At 42.8% G+C, this 17619-nt stretch overlaps 1 protein-coding gene and 1 long non-coding RNA gene across 2 annotated transcripts; one reads left to right on the forward strand and one right to left on the reverse strand.

The window, feature by feature from the left end:
- Positions 1–148: 148 nt before the first annotated feature.
- LOC310636312 (zinc finger protein RFP-like) lies at positions 149–11800 on the reverse strand. The gene is made up of 7 exons (XM_083356042.1): positions 11166–11800; positions 8235–8330; positions 6444–6662; positions 5987–6009; positions 5607–5722; positions 4193–4321; positions 149–1853 (listed from the first exon to the last, which is right to left on the reverse strand). The coding sequence occupies exons 1-7, from the start codon at positions 11424–11426 to the stop codon at positions 1327–1329; spliced, it is 1371 nt and encodes a 456-aa protein (XP_083212168.1). The 5' UTR covers positions 11427–11800; the 3' UTR covers positions 149–1326.
- On the forward strand, positions 11728–16077 carry LOC310636366. The gene is made up of 4 exons (XR_014491698.1): positions 11728–11744; positions 14536–14614; positions 15217–15357; positions 15853–16077. It is a non-coding gene; the product is annotated as an uncharacterized lncRNA (long non-coding RNA).
- The last annotated feature ends 1542 nt before the right edge of the window (positions 16078–17619 follow it).

The raw sequence follows: 17619 nt of genomic DNA on the forward strand, positions 1-17619 counted from the left end.
GGAAAATGCTGTTCTGAATAAATATGTTTATGATTCCACTTCATGGAACAAATTATTTGTTGCAAAATTCAAAGCTTTGGTATTGCACTGTGTTTTGCACTTATGGTAGGTCAGCCTTTCTTACTCATTACTTGATGTATGAAGCCAGTGACAATGCCTCTGAATTTTTATTGGTCTAATACCTCTTTAGAGAGAGATGTTCCAAAATATAAGCTGTGCAGTACACAATATTTCTTCCTTCGCCATTTTTAGATCAAAGTAATACAAAAATGGTTATTCAAATAATAGTGAATAGTGCAAAATGAAGCACAAGTAGCTGCTTTGAAGCAATTTGGTGTTATTCGCAGTAGTGGCACGGATTTTTGTTTTAAAGTAAGTGTGTCGGTGCAAGATTGATTATAAAAAATGTTAAACCTTGCAACCAGAAAAATCCAATCAACTGTATGCCAGTACAAATCAACATAAGCAGTGTGCAGTGGAACAGCCTTACAGAAATGTATATATAATTGTATTTGCTTGCATGATTCATTTTTAAAATTTACATGTTATTTCCAACTCAGTGTAGAGGTAACCTCCTAAGAATAGGTGGAAAAAGAAAGCAAATTCTGCTGTCAGCTGAGATGCAACTTACTTCACACAGGAATCTTGTCACTGGAAGAGATATAGGAAGCCTCTACAGCAGAAGAAAATGAGTGGAGAGGTTAGGGTGAGGGAGTTTCAAGACTCAAAGCTCTTCTGTCCCCAATGTGTGAGGAGAGGGAGACGGGAATATACATTATCTGCAATGTCCCAGAAATTTCTCTGTTGAAGGCTTTGACTTCAGATTTGCCAAAAAGACAGGGGGCCATCCGTTTGATTCTAAACTCTTAATGAAAACTGCCATCTCGCACTTTTTCCTAAACGCAGCCAAGAGGACTAGAAACACGTTTTATGTTTTGACTAGGCATGCTCTCCAGCACATTTATTTTATTTTGCACTCTGCTACAGAATGGTGTGGGAGAACAATTCTCCTGGGACATGAGTGTGTCCAACTACCGTATGTAAGCATTTCCAAATAGTTCTTTTTTTCTTCTTCCATCAGAGCTTTCTGCTAGTCAAAAGCCAGTTTGTACAATTGCAATTCCTTCCATTAAAATACGGGATATCCTTGACTGGTGCTTTCAGTAACATTTAGTGCTTCACTAGAAACTCAAAACAGAAAGTAGTCATTTCTCTGCTGACACGATTAACCAAAATAGTTCCAAACAACGGTCACGTTGCCGCGTTAAGTCCAATATTATACAAGACCTCTCAAACTGCTGAAATCCAAAAATGGCCGGAATAATCTCAGGGGCATAAGGTGAGCTGAGATCCAGATGGCACCCAGAACCAAGGGTGGATCCTTTCTTGCTTGAAGGAGGTAGGTGGGAAAGTAAAAATGGGAGCATCCAGCTCGGCATCGAAAAAGGCCACCCACCCTCCCTCATAATCCAGATCTACTCTGATCCTCTTGGGCTTCCTGAGCAGAAACAGGCTAGTCCAGCAAGAGGTCAGGCCTTGCAACTGGCCCCAGCACTGCTGTACTGCCCAAATGCCTTGCTGTGGGCTGAGGCTGAGGCTCCCTTTCCTCCTCACGGACTCCTGGGCGATGCCGATGGCCCAGTTCTGCCCCTGCTCGACGTTCACCACCCAGGAGTGTTTCCCAGAGCGGAAGCCCTGGCAGCCCAGCACGAAGAGCTCGGCATCAAATCTCTCAGGATTGTCCAGCAGGGGCTGTGCGTGATCCAGGTAGGTGACTGTCTTCTGATCCAAGGAGAGGAAGAGGTGGGGATTGGCTGTACGTGGATCCAGAGTCATACTGAGACTGGGGGAGACTGAGAGAAACAGAAAAAGGGTGATGCTCTTGCTGCCTTCTCAACTCTAACCTGCCTTCTCAATTACTTCATTAAAGCAAACTGCTCTTCCGGCTGGAATGAATGGGAATGTTCATTTGCCCAGCAGCTTAGCCCCAGCATCAACTGCACCATCTCAACGTGCAATCATTATTTTGGAAATCGCCTATTAGCATCTGCATCTCCTAATTCTTCTCTTAACCATTTCTTAAGTAAGGTGAGACACCTGCAACTCTTATGCAAGTAAGAAAAAAAAGCCATGCAATTTTTAAAGATTTTTTTTAATCCCACCTTTATTATTTTTGTAAACAGAGATAGCCCTCGATTTACAACCCTAATTGAGCCTGCAATTTTGGCTGTAAGGCATGACATCTGTAAAGTGGGTCACTGCGTGACCCCACCCAATCTTACAACGAGCAATGGTCATTAAATACAGCAGTGGTTAAAGCAAACGCCATGGTCATTAAACGACCCCCATTTGCGCTATGGGATGTTTTTTGCTGGAAACTAAAAATAAATAATGATTTCCAGCAAAAAAAATGTCGTAAATCACAATAATGTGCTGCGGGACACTGCAAAGGGACAGTTACTGAGTGGCAAAATGTGGGGATGTGATCTGTGGGGGCAGATGTCAGAACTTCAAATTGGGGTTATAACTCCCTTTTTCAGGGTCTGTCATAATTTCAAATGGTCACTAAATAACCGGTCGTAAGTGGAGGACTACCTGTAATTCAAGGTGGCAAACCCACCTTCCTCCTATTTTCCCTACCACAACGGTGCGAGGGGAGTCGGGCTAAGAGAGTGAGTGGCCCAGGATTATCCAGTTGGCTTAGTGCAGGGGTCAGCAACCTGAAACAGTGAAAGAGCCACTCGGAACCGGTTCCCTCACAAAAGGAAAAACTGGGAGCTGCAAAAAATGTGTGCGCATGTGCGTACATGGGCACATGCGCAGAACAGGGTTTGACAAGAGTGGAGCCAAGGCGAGATATGCACCTACCCTGCATATTTGAATTGATTGGTTGAACTTTTTTAGTCCTTTTTTTTTGGACTGTACATGGCAGAGGACTGGGAGACGTCTGAAAGAGCCCCATGCGGCTCTGGAGCCGCGGGTTGCAGACCTGTGGCTTAGTGCCTAAGGCAGGACTAGAATGCACAATCTCCCTGTTTCTAGCCCGGTGCCTTAAGCCCTTGACTAAAGAGGCTCACCTTTTAAATTTCTTATCCTTTAAAGTAGGAAATACCACGTTTCCCCCAAAATAAGACCCATCCTGAAAATAAGCCCTAGCTTGATTTTTTACGTCTGTGCCTAATATAAGCCCTACCCCAAAATAAGCCCTAGTTAAGACCGTGCCCACTCCATCCCACTGTCTGGTTGTACAAGGTGGGACAAGATGCACGTGTAAAAATCAAGCTAGGGCAGAGGTGGGGGATGGAGCTGCCCATGTGCCCCGTACCTGCTTACCTCAGGGCCTCCTCAGCCAGGCCTCCCACGCCCAGACATCTGTCTTGCCTCACGATGGTTGCACCACCAGCAGCAGCCCCATCCAGCAGGTACCTGCGTGGCCACTGGCCACTTCTTTTGGTTGCTGGCGGCTATGAGTGGCCGCAGAAGAAGTCAGGCAGCAGAGCGACAGGTGTCAGGGCGTGGGAAGGCCTGGCTGCAGCAGTCTTGAAGTAAGCAGGTAAGACATATATCCAGGTCTTATTTTGGGGAAAACACGGTACATGCAAACCACTCCTGCAGCTTCATAGTGTTAAGTATTACAGAGAAATAAACTTAACACAAAAGAATCATTAACTTCATCCCTCTGTTTCTTAACTGTCTTAAAAGAAAAGCTGACTCAGAGTGTGATACAAGCCAGTTCATTTCCCGCTCCTCCGAAAGCAACATTCAGTGTGGCCTCAAGCTATCAGAGATTCTCTAGGTCAAGTTCCTGATCTGGCAGTTCCCAAAGAAGCCTATCTTAGGGCCATGCACAGTGTATGCTAAATTTACCTGTTAAGAGAAGAAATGTATTTAGCTCTGCAAGGCAGTCTAGAAACAGCATCTTTTAGTTAATGTTCAAAACGTGCCTGGCCTGCATCAGTGCCTCTTTGCAAGCAGCCCATCCAAATCAGTTGGCTTCATGCCACTGGACTTTTCACAGGTAAGAGTCTTGCTGCAGGGGCCATGTTACAGAAAAGCAGCATCCGAAGGAGCACCTCTACAACATGAGGTTTTTCCAAGACTTAAGAGACAGCAAACTTTTAATCTTACCCAAGCTGCCAGCTCCGAAGGTATGCAAGAGTGAAAAAAACAAATGAAGCAAAGGCAGCATCACCTTTTTTGTCTGCTCTCAGGGCATCGTTATGCAATCCTGGACAGAAGGTCTGGGGCTGATCAGTCTGACTCAGGAGGGCAGCATTAAGCCTTTGGGTCTTGCTTTTCTGAAATTCGTCCATCAGTGATTCTAGACAAGAGAGAAAGGTGAAGATTTGGTCCTTCTGTCAAGAGCACACTGGAGAATTTGCTTTTCCCCCCCAACATACACGTATCTGTTTATCTATCCATTCATCATTCTCAGTGGGAAGAATTTTAAAAAAAAATTATCCCCACAGAGGCCTAGAACCTTTGAAAGAAAGAATCTAAAAATTAGAAAGATTCAGAGAATTTCTGCTCAAAAACTTTCCGCAGTTCTTCAGAACACAGCTGTTTGAGGAATGGAATTAGGAATCAAATGTGGCATCAGGAACTCTGAGCACATCATTACACTTCTTGCTTAAAGGTAACACAATTCTACACGCCATGCTCCAGAGCTGAAGTGGGATAACTGTGACTCCCAGCATTCCCCATTACTGGCCATGATGGCTAATGCTGCTGGGAAGTTTAGTTCAGCAACATGTGGATGGCTTTAACTTTCTCTGTCTCTTCTCCAGAAAAGGAAAATTGAGATTTCTTTACACAACGTCTTGCCACATGCTTGCTACAAGATCATTAGTAAGAAGTGTACAATCTCCTGTTTCCTGAAGTGTAACAGGACTCCACATAGATCATCCTCAAAGAAATGTTTGCCCTGGACCCACTCCTCTTTTAGAATGTCTCTTTTTCTTGTAACTGCTGCCCCAATCATCTTTTTCAAGTGGTTGGTTTTCAGGCTGAGCAAAATATTCTGCTTGGATATGTTCTTAGTACAAAAGCAGTGTCAAACCTCTTTTCTTTAGGCTAAGAACGGTACTGAAATGCTTAAAGCAGCATTTTCACAGTCAAAAGAGCAGATCCATACATAAAATGGACTTTCTGCAAAATATCTTAGGTAATGGTAAGTCAACATCAGGAGTTGCCATTTAAATTTCCCATAATACCCTCAACCAATGTTTTTCAACCTTGGGAACTTCAAGAACTGTAGACTTTAACTCTCAGAATTTCCCAACTATCATGGTTGGCTGGGAGCTGAAGGCCACACACATCTTAAAATTGCTAAGGTTGAGAAACACTGCCCACAGCATTACCATACTACTACTTTGGACCAACATGGGATGGACATTTCAATGTAACTACTTCTGCTATTTCCCCATAACTTCTTTCAGTATTCATGGAAGTAGAAATTCCCATTGAATCTAGAGCAAGTCCTAAGAATTAATCTCTTCCTTCTTTCCACCCTCTCTACTTTTTCCCCATTTGGAGGAGATCGTTTCACAGGAACAAGGTTTAGCCTACAGTTACAGAAATGTGTATATCTTATGTAGCTTCCGTACCTCTAAAATTCTTGAAGTTTTCCATTAATAGAGCACTTTGCTGAGACATGGCCCTGAGATCTTTTTCCAGGTTAACAGGTTTCTCTTGGAAGCAAAGGAGCTCGGCCTTTTCACACCTAGGAGATCAGAGAAGTCCCAAACTATTTTAGTTCTGTGGCTTTCCCTGATGTCTGGCTGCCACCAAGCATCTGGTAAAGAGAAAAATTAGAAGGACAGCCAGACTGTCTCCAAGTTAATTTTCATCTGGCCTCTTTAAAAGAAAGAACAGGGATTTTCTTTCTGCTAGAGCTCACAGGAACATAAAAGATTTTTTTTAACAAAATAGTTTTCCATAACCACTCAAATTCATTATTAACCCTGAAGGACTAAAAATCACATACCTGCTTAAAGTTTCCTTGAGATCCTAGAGAAACCAGAGACATTTGAGTTACTTTGTGAAGAGGAAAAAGTTATCAGAGAACAACTTTGTTCAGTAGGATTTTACAATTTTAAGAAAGAAAAAAATTAGAATATAACTAAGGGATCTAAAGGAGATAGTCTGAAGCAGGAGGACGTTCCTAAAAGCAGAATTCCCCTTGAAATGCTTAGAAATATTCCACTGAGCAGAGAGAGGTCTGGTTTGAAGATCTACCTCCCTGGGTTTATTTCATAAAGAAAGAACATCTGTCAGGGGGATTCTGGGAAAACCCAGTGTCATTCCTGCTGAAATTACGACTGAATTCCCAATGCAGACGGACATCTTTGTTTTGCCATCTAAGAATCTTTGCAGAGATGCTTCGATTCAGTGAGAAAAAGCCACAACAATTTATGTTAGAAATATAACCTTAGAGTGTCCACCTGCAAAAATTCACCCGCAGGCCTCCGACAGTGCTTCTCTATGTCACAGATCAGGTCATTGAGAAAAGAAATGTTGTTTGAAAGTCTGGAGCTAGTTTCATCCTGTTGCTCCTCCAGGTCACTCAGCTGAGCCAAGAGGCCATTTTCCTGCTCTTCTAGAAACAAGCGGAGTTGCTGGAATGCCTGCACAACCTTTTTTCTCTCTGCTTTGATGTCTTCCTGCAGACGAGAGAGAAACAGGCAAGAAAATAAAAAGTCAACAAGACCAAGGTTGTCTCTGTACAATTAACCATATATTTTAGCATCAGCATATTGTGTAATGTCAGGGAGCAATGCCACTATATCACAATATTGCCATTATTAAATAATATACTACATTTGTCAACATATTGCTAATGCCTATCATTACAAGTAGCCCCTGACTTACAATTGTAATTGAGCCCAGAATTGGAATGTAAAACTTTGTGGTCGTAAGTTGAGGCAGCCACGTGACCGAAAATAATTTTTCGGCCTTTTTCACAATGGTTGTTAAGTGAATGGCCATGGCTATCAAGTGAACCCATTTACTTGAATGGGTATTGTTTGCCAGAAGTCAGCAAAAAAATTACAAGTCACAATCATGTTACTGCAAAATGCTACATCTGGCCATAAAGCTGACCTGCCAAGCAAGCAGTCGTATGATTGCTGGGGAGGGGGCATTATCGTAACCACTTATGATGGCCAGGGTACTTTAAGAGCCCTAAAGTACCTGTTCCATGGTGGTTGAAACTTTGAACAGTTGTAAAATGATCAGTTGTTAAACAAGAATTACTTGTCTGTGCCATACACTCAATGAATGCATGGAGGGGGTTATGATTAATCAGATCTCTGTTCTCCTCCCCCTGGAGACACACACACACACACACACACACACACACACACACAACAATTACATTGGAGTGAAAAGACAAGCACCACTTGGTTAGACTGTAAAACTACAGGACACAGGATCAAGTTCCTACACATTTGTAAAACTCATTTGGGTGAATCAATCACTGGAGCCTCACCTACTTCACAAGATGAAACATCAAGCATACCACCTTTCCTAACGGAAAGACATGATATAAAATTTAAAAAAGTAAAGGTTTCCCTGTCCAGTAGTATGCAACTCTAGGGTGCAGTGCTGATCTCCGTTTCTTGTCTGAGAGAGCCAGCATTGTCTGGAGACATTTTCCATGGTCATGTGGCCAGCATGGCTATATACAAAGGCACATGGAATGCTGTGTCTTCCCACTGAAGTGGTACCTATTTATCTACTCCCATTTATATCCTTTTGAACGGCTTAGCTGTCAGGAGCTCTAGGGCAAGGAACAGGAGCTCACCCCATTGTGCAGTGCTTGAGTCTTGAACACGGGCTGTCAGCTTTCCAGCCGACAAGCTTAGTATCTTTAACTGCTAAGCCATCATGCCCCAAATACATAATAAATAAATAAAATTAAATTAAAAAAGCATAACATAAAATTTAAAAATAATATAATGATGACGATATGATATATATGATATGATATGATATATATGATATGATATGATATATAACGGAACGGAACAGAACAGAACAGAATAAATATAGGCTATAAATTTGCATACTGGATTTAGTGGTTAAAAATTGCTCATGATTATTTTTCAGACACTCAAAATAAAGCTGTATTTTATTTTACGAAATGTGCAACAAAATCAACAAAGGGGGAAATGTATTTCAGTGAAGAGAAACTGCTACAGTTTTCCTTAGTACTCAGTGAACAAGTTGCCTACCAAACACTCAGCCATTTGCTTCTCCAGAGTCTGTCTTGATCTTTCAACAGTCGTTCTCCTCAGCTTCAGATTATGCAGCTTGATCTGGATCTCTTCCTGAGCAAACAAAATCTATTAGGATTGTTTCCCTACATTTATTGAAATGCTAAACCATAAAATGCCTGTTGACACCAGTTGATGGGGAACAAAACCAGAGACAAGGGTTGACCATCCTGTGTTCTGCTTAAAGGCTTCCATGGGGCAATCTGTTGGCTAAGATGGACAACCAGATGTTAGGCTAAACACTGTAAGCCAATCAAATGTCAGCGTCGCTCTGCAGGTTTCTAAGTAGGGAGAAGATAAATAGGAAAACATTAACCACCACTAAATAAATCTCCCTCAAACTGAGTTGATTTTGAATGATTTCACAGGCACATTAATGTTACTTCCTTTACAACAACAACAACACAGAAGTAAGTGGCTTGCCATTTCCTCAACTAAGACATTTTTTTCCAACTTTCCAATTTAGCTTCAAGTCTGAAATGTCATCATATTCTCCTATCCAAATATTAACCAAGTCTGATCCTGCTTAGCTTTTTGGAAAAATACACAGACAGCTCCACATTCTCGTTTAGGCTATTTTATTGATTTGATTTGGGCACCACCAAACACTAAACTGACTTTGCTTGGCACACAATATAAAAGAGCAAGTTAAAAAGTGCAATGAAATAAACAAACAAATAATGTCAAGTAAATCATATGCAACTATATGCTGAATATATTCAACATATATTCAGTAGGGCTTTTGCCCTGGTGTGCCAGTTGCGGCCCGATCTGGACCGAGATGCCCTACGTACAGTCACTCATGCGCTTGTGACCTCCCGGATAGACTACTTCAATGCTCTCTACATGGGGCTGCCCTTGAGGACCACTCGGAGGCTTCAGCTGGTGCAGAATGCGGCCGCCCGAGTTGTGATGGGGGTTTCTCGATACTCCCATGTAACGCCTCTTCTCCACGAGCTGCATTGGCTTCCAGTTGCCCTCTGGGTGAGATTCAAGGTGCTGGTGATGACCTATAAAGCCCTAAATGGCATGGGTCTGGATTATCTTAGGGAGCACCTGCTGCCAGTGTCAACTTCCCATCGTCCCGTGTGCTCCCACAGGGAAGGCCTCCTCAGGGTCCCGCCGGTCAAGGAGTGCCGGCGGGTGATTCCCAGGAGGAGAGCATTCTTGGTAGGCGTGCCTGCCCTATGGAATCAGCTGCCGGTGGAACTCCGGATCGTCCCCGACCTTCGTTCGTTTCGCCGGGCCTAAAAACCTGGCTATTCGAGCTGGCCGGCCTGGGTTTTTAAGGTTTTAAATCCAATTTTAATGTGTTGGGGCTATTAATTTAATCGTATTTTAATCTGTATATTGTATTTTTAAATTTGCCCTGTACACCGCCCTGAGTCCTTCGGGAAAAGGGTGGTATATAAATCGAATAAAATAAATAAATAAATAAAATAAACATGGAATTCCATGCACCCTAACAGGGTTATTTATGCTAGACCAGTGCTTCTCAACCTCAGCAACTTTTAAGATGTGTGGACCTCAACTCCCAGCACTTCCCAGTCAGTATGAAGTCCACGCATCTTAAAGTTGTTGAAGATGAGAAACACTGTGCTAGACTGATGTAGGATTTTGACTGGAATGGGAGGAAGGAGAGGGGAAGTGGTTATGCAGATGCATTAAACTTGAGACATCCCGTGCATCTGCTGAAGTGAACTGTGGCTCATTAAATTATACCATTTAATAAAATGTGTTCATTTGAAGAAGTGCTACAGGACTCCTGATTTTTGGCTGCGGAGAGTAACACGTCTGCACTGATCTTGGGAAGACCTTCTTTCCTTTTTTCTCCTCAGTCACCCATGCCACAGTCTGACACTTCAGCCTACCTAACTGAGCTGTCGTTAGGACAATAAAATCAAAGATAAATCTTACTGCCCGTGAGCCCTCAGAGGAAAGATTAGATCTAAGAGAATAAATCACGACTCTTACAAATGGCGTGCTTTGCCTGTTATAAAAACATTTTGAATCTCGTCTGGATTCAAAAGTTAAGCAGATTTGTTTAGCACTGAATGGAAGATTACCAGAATCCCCGCCAATGGCACACCACTTCCATACTGTTGTCAAGAAAACTACATGGATGTGTCCAGGAAACTACCATGAGTCAAGACGGATTTGAGCATCGGCCCCAAAGCTAAGATCCAATGAATTCTTTTCATGTGAAAGACTCTATTCAAGGAAGCCTTGTGGATGTAACAAACTGCAACTTCTATTTACTACAGGGATGGGGGAAATGACAGAAACTGATTCTTACATTACTGGAGATCATCTTGTGGGGGAACGCATATTCAAGGAAGCCTTGTGGATGTGTCAAACTGCAACTTCTATTTACTACAGGGATGGGGGAAATGATAGAAACTGATGCTTACATTACTGGAGATCATCTTGTGGGGGAAGGCACATACAGAACATACACATTTGAACCCACAGGATTTGGGCAACTTACTTTATTGGAGGGCTGACTGAAGGAACAGATTCTAGGGTATGGGTCTAGGTTTCTCAGGGGAAAAGCTAAGATAATTAGGCTGGGTTTGCACAGTATACAGTGCATACAGTCAGTCCTGGGAAATCCAGCTGCTGCCTTCACCGTCACATTTAAGTCACAAGAAGGTGGTTGGGCTGTACAGCATAAATTTATATGGCCACCGTACTAGCGCCGTTCAACCCGTTTTGGACTTAAGCATATTGTGCAAAGCCACCAGGTTTTGAGAAGCATCCAATCAATGCACAGGTTTGAGGGAGAGGGCTCTCAAGCTTGTGCAAGCAGGGCAGAACTCCACCACTTCCAAGAGCGAAGAGTAGTAAGTAGGTGGGTCTCACCTACGCCAGCAAAAATGATTTCGTTACCCTGTAATCTTGAGCTGCCTCCTCGACCGGAAGTACCAAGTGGGCCCGGTGCTTCTTGGATTTGTCGCATACCAAGCAGATGAAGGCACAGTCCTCCCAGCAGAAAACCTTCAGGGGCTCGCGATGCTTTTCACAGAGGGCCTCTCCCGCCAACCCCCCTTCCATGGCTGGCAGATGCAGCCCTTCCGACGTCCTCGACTCGGAGATTCGTTTTTCAGGGTCGTTCTGAACAGGAGAGGCGGGTCTCCCCAGATCCCCCATGGTCTGGGCGAGCAACAGCTGGGCAGGGGCGACCACCTCCACCTCCGGCCGTGGGGCAACCCAATCCCTCCCCAACACCCCGGAGTGCGAAAATGGTGGGGGGGGGGGCGGAGAGAGCTGTTTCGCATTCAAAACGCCCAAAATTTCCTAGATAACTTTCGCTTTCCTCCAACCAACCAACCAACCTGGGCGAGGGGAGGAGTTGTTTTCCAAGTCTCTCGCGTCTGATTGGTGGATGGGATCCTCTTGGTTGTGTGAACCCCTCGGAAAGCGTGCCAAATATTAGCCCCGGTCTCCGTTTGAACGCTGCTAGAGACGGTAGGCGGTGGGGATGTCTGTACGTTGAATGCGGTTGTGAAGGGTGACTAAAATGGCAGTGCTGTCAGAATCCATTTATATCATATTCATAAATGGAATGTTTCAAACATTAGTCCATGGATTCTGCCATCTCCCGAAGAGAAGAGGATAGATGTGTATTGAACCAGTATTAGGCATTTCAAAGGAAAGGAGAAGCCTTTTGAACTGGGGAAACAAAAGGGGGGGCTAGCATCTGGCTTTTGTCAGGGAAGACAGCAATAAACATGAAGGGTCCTAAGTTCCTTTTTCCCACGAGATGGATGATACGAGAGAAAGGATGGGGGACTGACCAAATGGGGTTAAGGGGGGTTAAGCCAGGAACTCTTTATAAGGGTTTACTTCATGGGATAATATTAAGTCCTGTCTCTTTTCCTATAACCAAGCATGCCATAGTAAAGATTCTTTTTGGAATAGATTTGACTCCAGAATTCTGTCTTCCTAAGACGTGGTTTGGGGTGGGTCATGACAAGTGCACTCTCACCGAAGACTTTCCTATCGGCACCTTGGGAACTCAACTCTGTCCAGCCTTGCGTTCTGCAGATGGGTAACACCAGCGGTCTTCAAACTTGGCCCTTCTATGACTTGTGGACTTCAACTTGGTGGAGCAGTGGGCTAATGCCTCCTTAAGTAACACCAGCTGCCTGCCACTAGTGCAGGTTCGCGTCCCACCAGGCTCAAGGTTGACTCAGCCTTCCATCCTTCCGAGGTAAGTAAAATGAGGACCCAGATTGTTGGGGGCAATAAGCTGACTTTGTAATAATGCCGCTTGGGGTGTGTGTGTGAAAGCCCTAATAAGCAGGCATATACATAGAATGAAGGCTACTACTAAGCTTGTAAGCCGCCCTGAGTCTTCGGAGAAGGGCGGGATATAAATGGAAATAAAATAAAATAAATAAAATAAAATAAAACTTCCCGAATTCCTCAGCCAGCAAACCTGGCTGAAGAATTCTGGGAGCTGAAGTCCACAAGTCATAAAAGGGCTAAGTTTGAAGACCCCCCCCGTAACACACTTCTCGGAGTCCGCTGCTAAAGGCCGTTTTGAGTTCTGCACGAAACATCTATTCTATTTAACGTGTAGCAGCTCCTCCTACAATAGCGCTACAGGCTTATAAAGGACAACTGATTTTCATTTTCAGGAGTTTATTCTCGAGCCTAGGGACTCAAGGCATACAAGAACAGGGCATCTGTGACTTTACAACAGCTGTAGAAGACGAGATTTCTGCTGGCTTAGTTGATGCAGCAAACTGCACCTATTGAAATCTTTTCTAGGCCACAGAGGTGCTAGATGCCTGCTGTCTGGTGTGCTTGGCTACTATGTCCTTAGGTTCCATAGTTTATGACTTCCAATATGGTGAATCCATCCAATTATCTTCAATAAACTATGCTTAAATCCTGTTTTGTTGTGATGCACAGTAGTCTTTAAGCTGGCACAAATCTCCGTTTTATTGTAAAAACCCTCTTTAAATCAAGGACAACTTTGGATAACTTTATGGAAATGCTCAAGTAATTTTCTTGGTGACAATATAGGAGTACTTTGCCACTGTTTTCCCCCGAATTCCCCCCCCTCCCCAGTTTCCGTAAAATACAATCCTGGGATTGTATAATTTTCCCTAAAGTACAGTCCTGGGTTTTCCTGATGGTCTCATCTGAGCTGTCTTTCCTTCTCTTCTGAAAATCCACTAGTTGTAGGATTTGCACTAGACATTTTAAGATAGTATTGTTAGTTAGGTGCCTGATTAGGGTTGTGCGAGTGACAACATCCTATTTGGACTTGTTAGTGACCGAAGTTAATAACAGCACTGAAAAAAGTGACATGACCGTTTTCACTCTTATGACTATTGCAGCATCCCCATGGTCATATGATCAAAATTAAGCCATTTGGCAACTGACTCATATTTATGACGGCTGCAGGAAAAGTGGAAGAAAAGATGAGGGTGGCCGGCAGTGATGTGGATGCACTTAAGTTACAGAGGTGACCTGTGCACTGTTGGAAGACCTGAAGAACCAGGACAAAATGAGAGATTGGCTCCTGTCTGGGGAACAGAGTTGACCACTGCAACAGTGGCCATGGTGGAGAACCTATGGCACGCGTGCCACAGGTGTCATGCAGAGCCCTCTCTGTGGGCATGCGCGCCATCGCCCCAGTCCTAGGCCTTCTAGCTGGCTTTTATAAAACCTTTTCGCTTTAGGCCTCTGCCGCCATGTGCAAAAAAAAAAAGTTCAATCAATCAATCAATTTCATCTTCTCACGGGAAAAAAAGATTTTGCAAAGTTGGAATTGATTGATTGAATTTTTTAGTCCCACCCAGTCTGCCGTTACCACTGCAGCTCCACCCACCCAATGGGCCACGTCCTCCCGGCACCTGACAATTCATAAGTTGGTTTTAGGTTGCAGTCTGGGCACTCGGTCTCTAAAAGGTTCGCCATCACTGATATAGGGACTGCCTGGTGACTATCACCATCTTGCCTTTGCACAGTTCATGTGAAGAAGTGCGCCAACACCCCCAGGTTGAAAGAGGATTGGTATAAAACTCCTCCTCCAGGTCAATGTAGAGGACTGGTTAACAGTTAAAAGAAACGCTTAATTGCAGTATCTGCTGCCTGAGCTAGGCAGGCACGCCCGTTATTGAAAGCAAAGGTATACTTTTGCCATGCTCTGGATCTTCTTCCTCAATAAATATTGCATTACAAAGTGATGCATAAAATATAATGTTTTTGACTCATTTGTTTAATTGGGTTTTCCTTATTTTAGGACAGATGTGGAAAACAGCGCATTTTAGATAATATTTTATGCCGAAGTATTGAAATCCTAAGGGTGCTTTGTCCCAAAGGTAAGTGGACTTCCTTGGTTTTTCCTTTGAAATTATTTTTTTTTCTCCTCCAAGAAGCTTCTTCAGTTTTAACTGAATGATGGGGAATGGATAGCTCAGAGAGCTAAAGACCATCCCTCAGAGTGCTAATGACCCGATGATTGCAATGAATACAAATCCTTCTATTCCCCACCAGTCGGTTAAAACCTGAAGAAGCTCCTTGGATGAGAAGCGAAATGTTTTTCAAAAGAAAAACCAAGATAGTCCAGTTGACTTTTGGAAAAAAACATCTTTGGGACAACCATGTTTTGGATGAATGAGACTCTCCCTAGACAGAAATATTGAAAATTCAAAAGGTCCACATTTAAGCACCACTGTTAATAGTGATGTTCATGAAATAATAATAAATCATTACAAAGGATTTGGTGGTATACTCTAAAGAACTAATAAAATTAGTACCAAACTGGCTGGCTTTTCTGAAAGCGTCCCCTCTTTTAGGCATTCCTTGATCATCCTCAGGAATTGTCAGTGAAGAATAATAAATTTACCTTGTAATCTTGAGCAGCTTCCTGTATGGGAAGGATGAAACGATACCAATGTTTCTTGATTATGTTGCACAACAGGTAGATGGAGATTTGATCTTCCTTACAGAAGACTTTCAGGAATTCCAAGTGACTCACACTCCTGATCTACTTCTTGGGCTGCTTTGAGGCTCAGATCCATCACTAATTCCACAAGTCTTCTTTGAATCGCTCGTCTCCTGGGTGAGTTCTCCATACTGGAGCAAGCCATATTGGTCACCAATTACTCCCAGCAAAGTTATTTAGCAACCACAATTGGGATTGGCAACTTGGTCATTATGTGAAGCAGTTGCTAAGTGAAGCCACAACTATGTTTATGATCTTCAGACAGATCTGCGGAAGTCATAAATGAAGGATTGGTTGTAAAAGTAATTTTTCATCATTATAACTTCAACGGTTGCTAAGTGAGGCAGTCACTAAACAAGGACTACCTGTACTGGACAATGCAAGTTTGGCAGAAAATGTCCCCATAGTGGATTGATTAGAGTCATTCTGATAGCAAGATGGGCAGCATATGAATTTAATAAATAAGGTTTTTGAAACTTTCCTGGCAAGGAAGATAAAACCTGCTCACTCAAGTGTCTCAGAAAACTTGTTTTCGTGTTTTTCTCTGTGGGAGAAGCCACAATTTCTCTTTCTCCCTGCATGTGCCACTACAGTATTTCTTCCATTCTCTAGGGTTTGTTGGAAAGGTGTCTCCAGAGAATGCTTGAAACAACTCCCTGTAGACTGTGAGAAGGCAGTTGAACTGATTCCAAGCTTAAACATTTTGTGGCAAGAATGAATTCAAGCTTGTAATCTGAGTTAGGCCCAGAAATGCAGCCCAGCTGGCTTGTTGTCAAGGTGCTGCAGAAGGGCTAACTTTGCTGAAAGCAGAATAATAAACCGACTTCCTGACTTTTTATTTATTTAAATCATCGGTGGGTCCTTTGCTTTGGGGCAGTGATCCTGATATAGAATATTGTGTATTTTTGCTTTTTCGCCAATACTTTTATTGTACAAAGTAATATGAAAAGGTGGTGGTAGAAGAAGAAAAAACAGGAGGGAACAAAGCCTAACGTCTGTATTTTAGACTCTACCCCAAATTTGTGTAGACTTGAATTGGTGCCATGTGCTATAGCCTGTAGATTATACCTGTGGTATCCCTTGAGGATCTGTTTTAACTGCTCAGGATTGGGACTGCCACAACTCTAAACCGCCCTGAGTCCTTCGGGAAAAGGGCGGTATATAAATTGAATTAAATAAATATAAACTAAAGGAAGGCTTTGCATTTAATGGTGTTTGAAGGAATATAGAATACAAAACCCCAGCTTAGCTAACCCTTTGCAGTTCAAGACAGGTAACAGAGTAAACAGATTCCTGCTTAGTTTTTCTTAAAAAAATTAAGTGGGAATGTGGAATTAGAAATGCATTTTCTTTACTCCTACATAATAATGGCAAGATATACATCCACCCCTGTACATTATATTGCAAGAACTGCAAAGTTTGCTAAAGCACGAAGGGTTTAGGATAAATTAACTTGAATAGCCAAATGAGACCCAAATGCATTCAGTGAATATGGATGTTCATTGTAAGAGAAGAAAAAAAAATCAGATGAAGGGATCACATGCAAAAGCAGAAGTGACTTGGGTATTTTTACCAGTTGCGCAACAAGGTAGCATTGGATTGGATTTCTGTTGACTGTTTTCTTCACAAAACTGTAATGCCTTTTATCACAATTTTTCAATTATCCAGCCTAGGAATTTCCTTGTAGTCTCTTGTTCATGTTCAACCCAGTTTATGTGCTGTCCCATGCAGAGAGGGTTGCTGGACACTACGTGAAACAGGCAGAATAAACTCAATGGATGAGATCATGCAAATTACTTTTATTCACAGGTATCCTCAAGTCAATAACTCACAGTTACAGCAGAGGTTCTTCTGGAATGCAGGTTGTAATCTGGACCCATCTTGTAGGTAAAAGAATAATGGATTTCCCTATTCTGTGTAAATGTTACATGCTGATACAGAGCTGTGGCTAGGATTCATGCAGAGAGACAATAAAACTCTGGCACGAAACTGGGATGTCCTGCAATAAACTTTGAAGTTCCTCCCACTGACTAGATAAGATATAGGACTAACAACTAGACCACATTTCCCAGAAGCCATCTCTTAAGGAAACAATGTTTAACCCTTTAAATGCTAAATGTTCTTACATACAGTTCTGTTAAGGAAATGCTAAATACTGTAACACAGTTCTTAATTCCTAAGCTATCTATATAATGGACCAGATGATTATATACTGGTCCAGTACAGTTTAGCTTTTCTGAGGTTAGCTAAGTGCCACCATTCACTGAACAACAGTTTTTTTTTAGAGGTGTTACATGGGAGTATCGGGAAACCCTCATCACAACTCGCGCGGCCGCATTCTGCACCAGCTGAAGCCTCCGAGTGGTCCTCAAGGGCAGC

This window comes from Vipera ursinii (assembly GCF_947247035.1).
Source record: "Vipera ursinii genome assembly, chromosome: 2".
Taxonomy (NCBI): domain Eukaryota; kingdom Metazoa; phylum Chordata; class Lepidosauria; order Squamata; family Viperidae; genus Vipera; species Vipera ursinii.

Bases quoted from the DNA above. Each gene is read 5' to 3' on its own strand.
- LOC310636312 (XM_083356042.1), bottom strand. From the start codon at position 11,426: ATGGGGGATCTGGGGAGACCCGCCTCTCCTGTTCAGAACGACCCTGAA. The intron at 8,331-11,165 runs GTAACGAAATCA...TTGTTTGCTCAG, and splicing joins AGGCAGCTCAAGATTACAGG to GAAGAGATCCAGATCAAGCT. The intron at 4,322-5,606 runs GTACGGAAGCTA...TCTCTTGTCTAG, and splicing joins AAACTTCAAGAATTTTAGAG to AATCACTGATGGACGAATTT.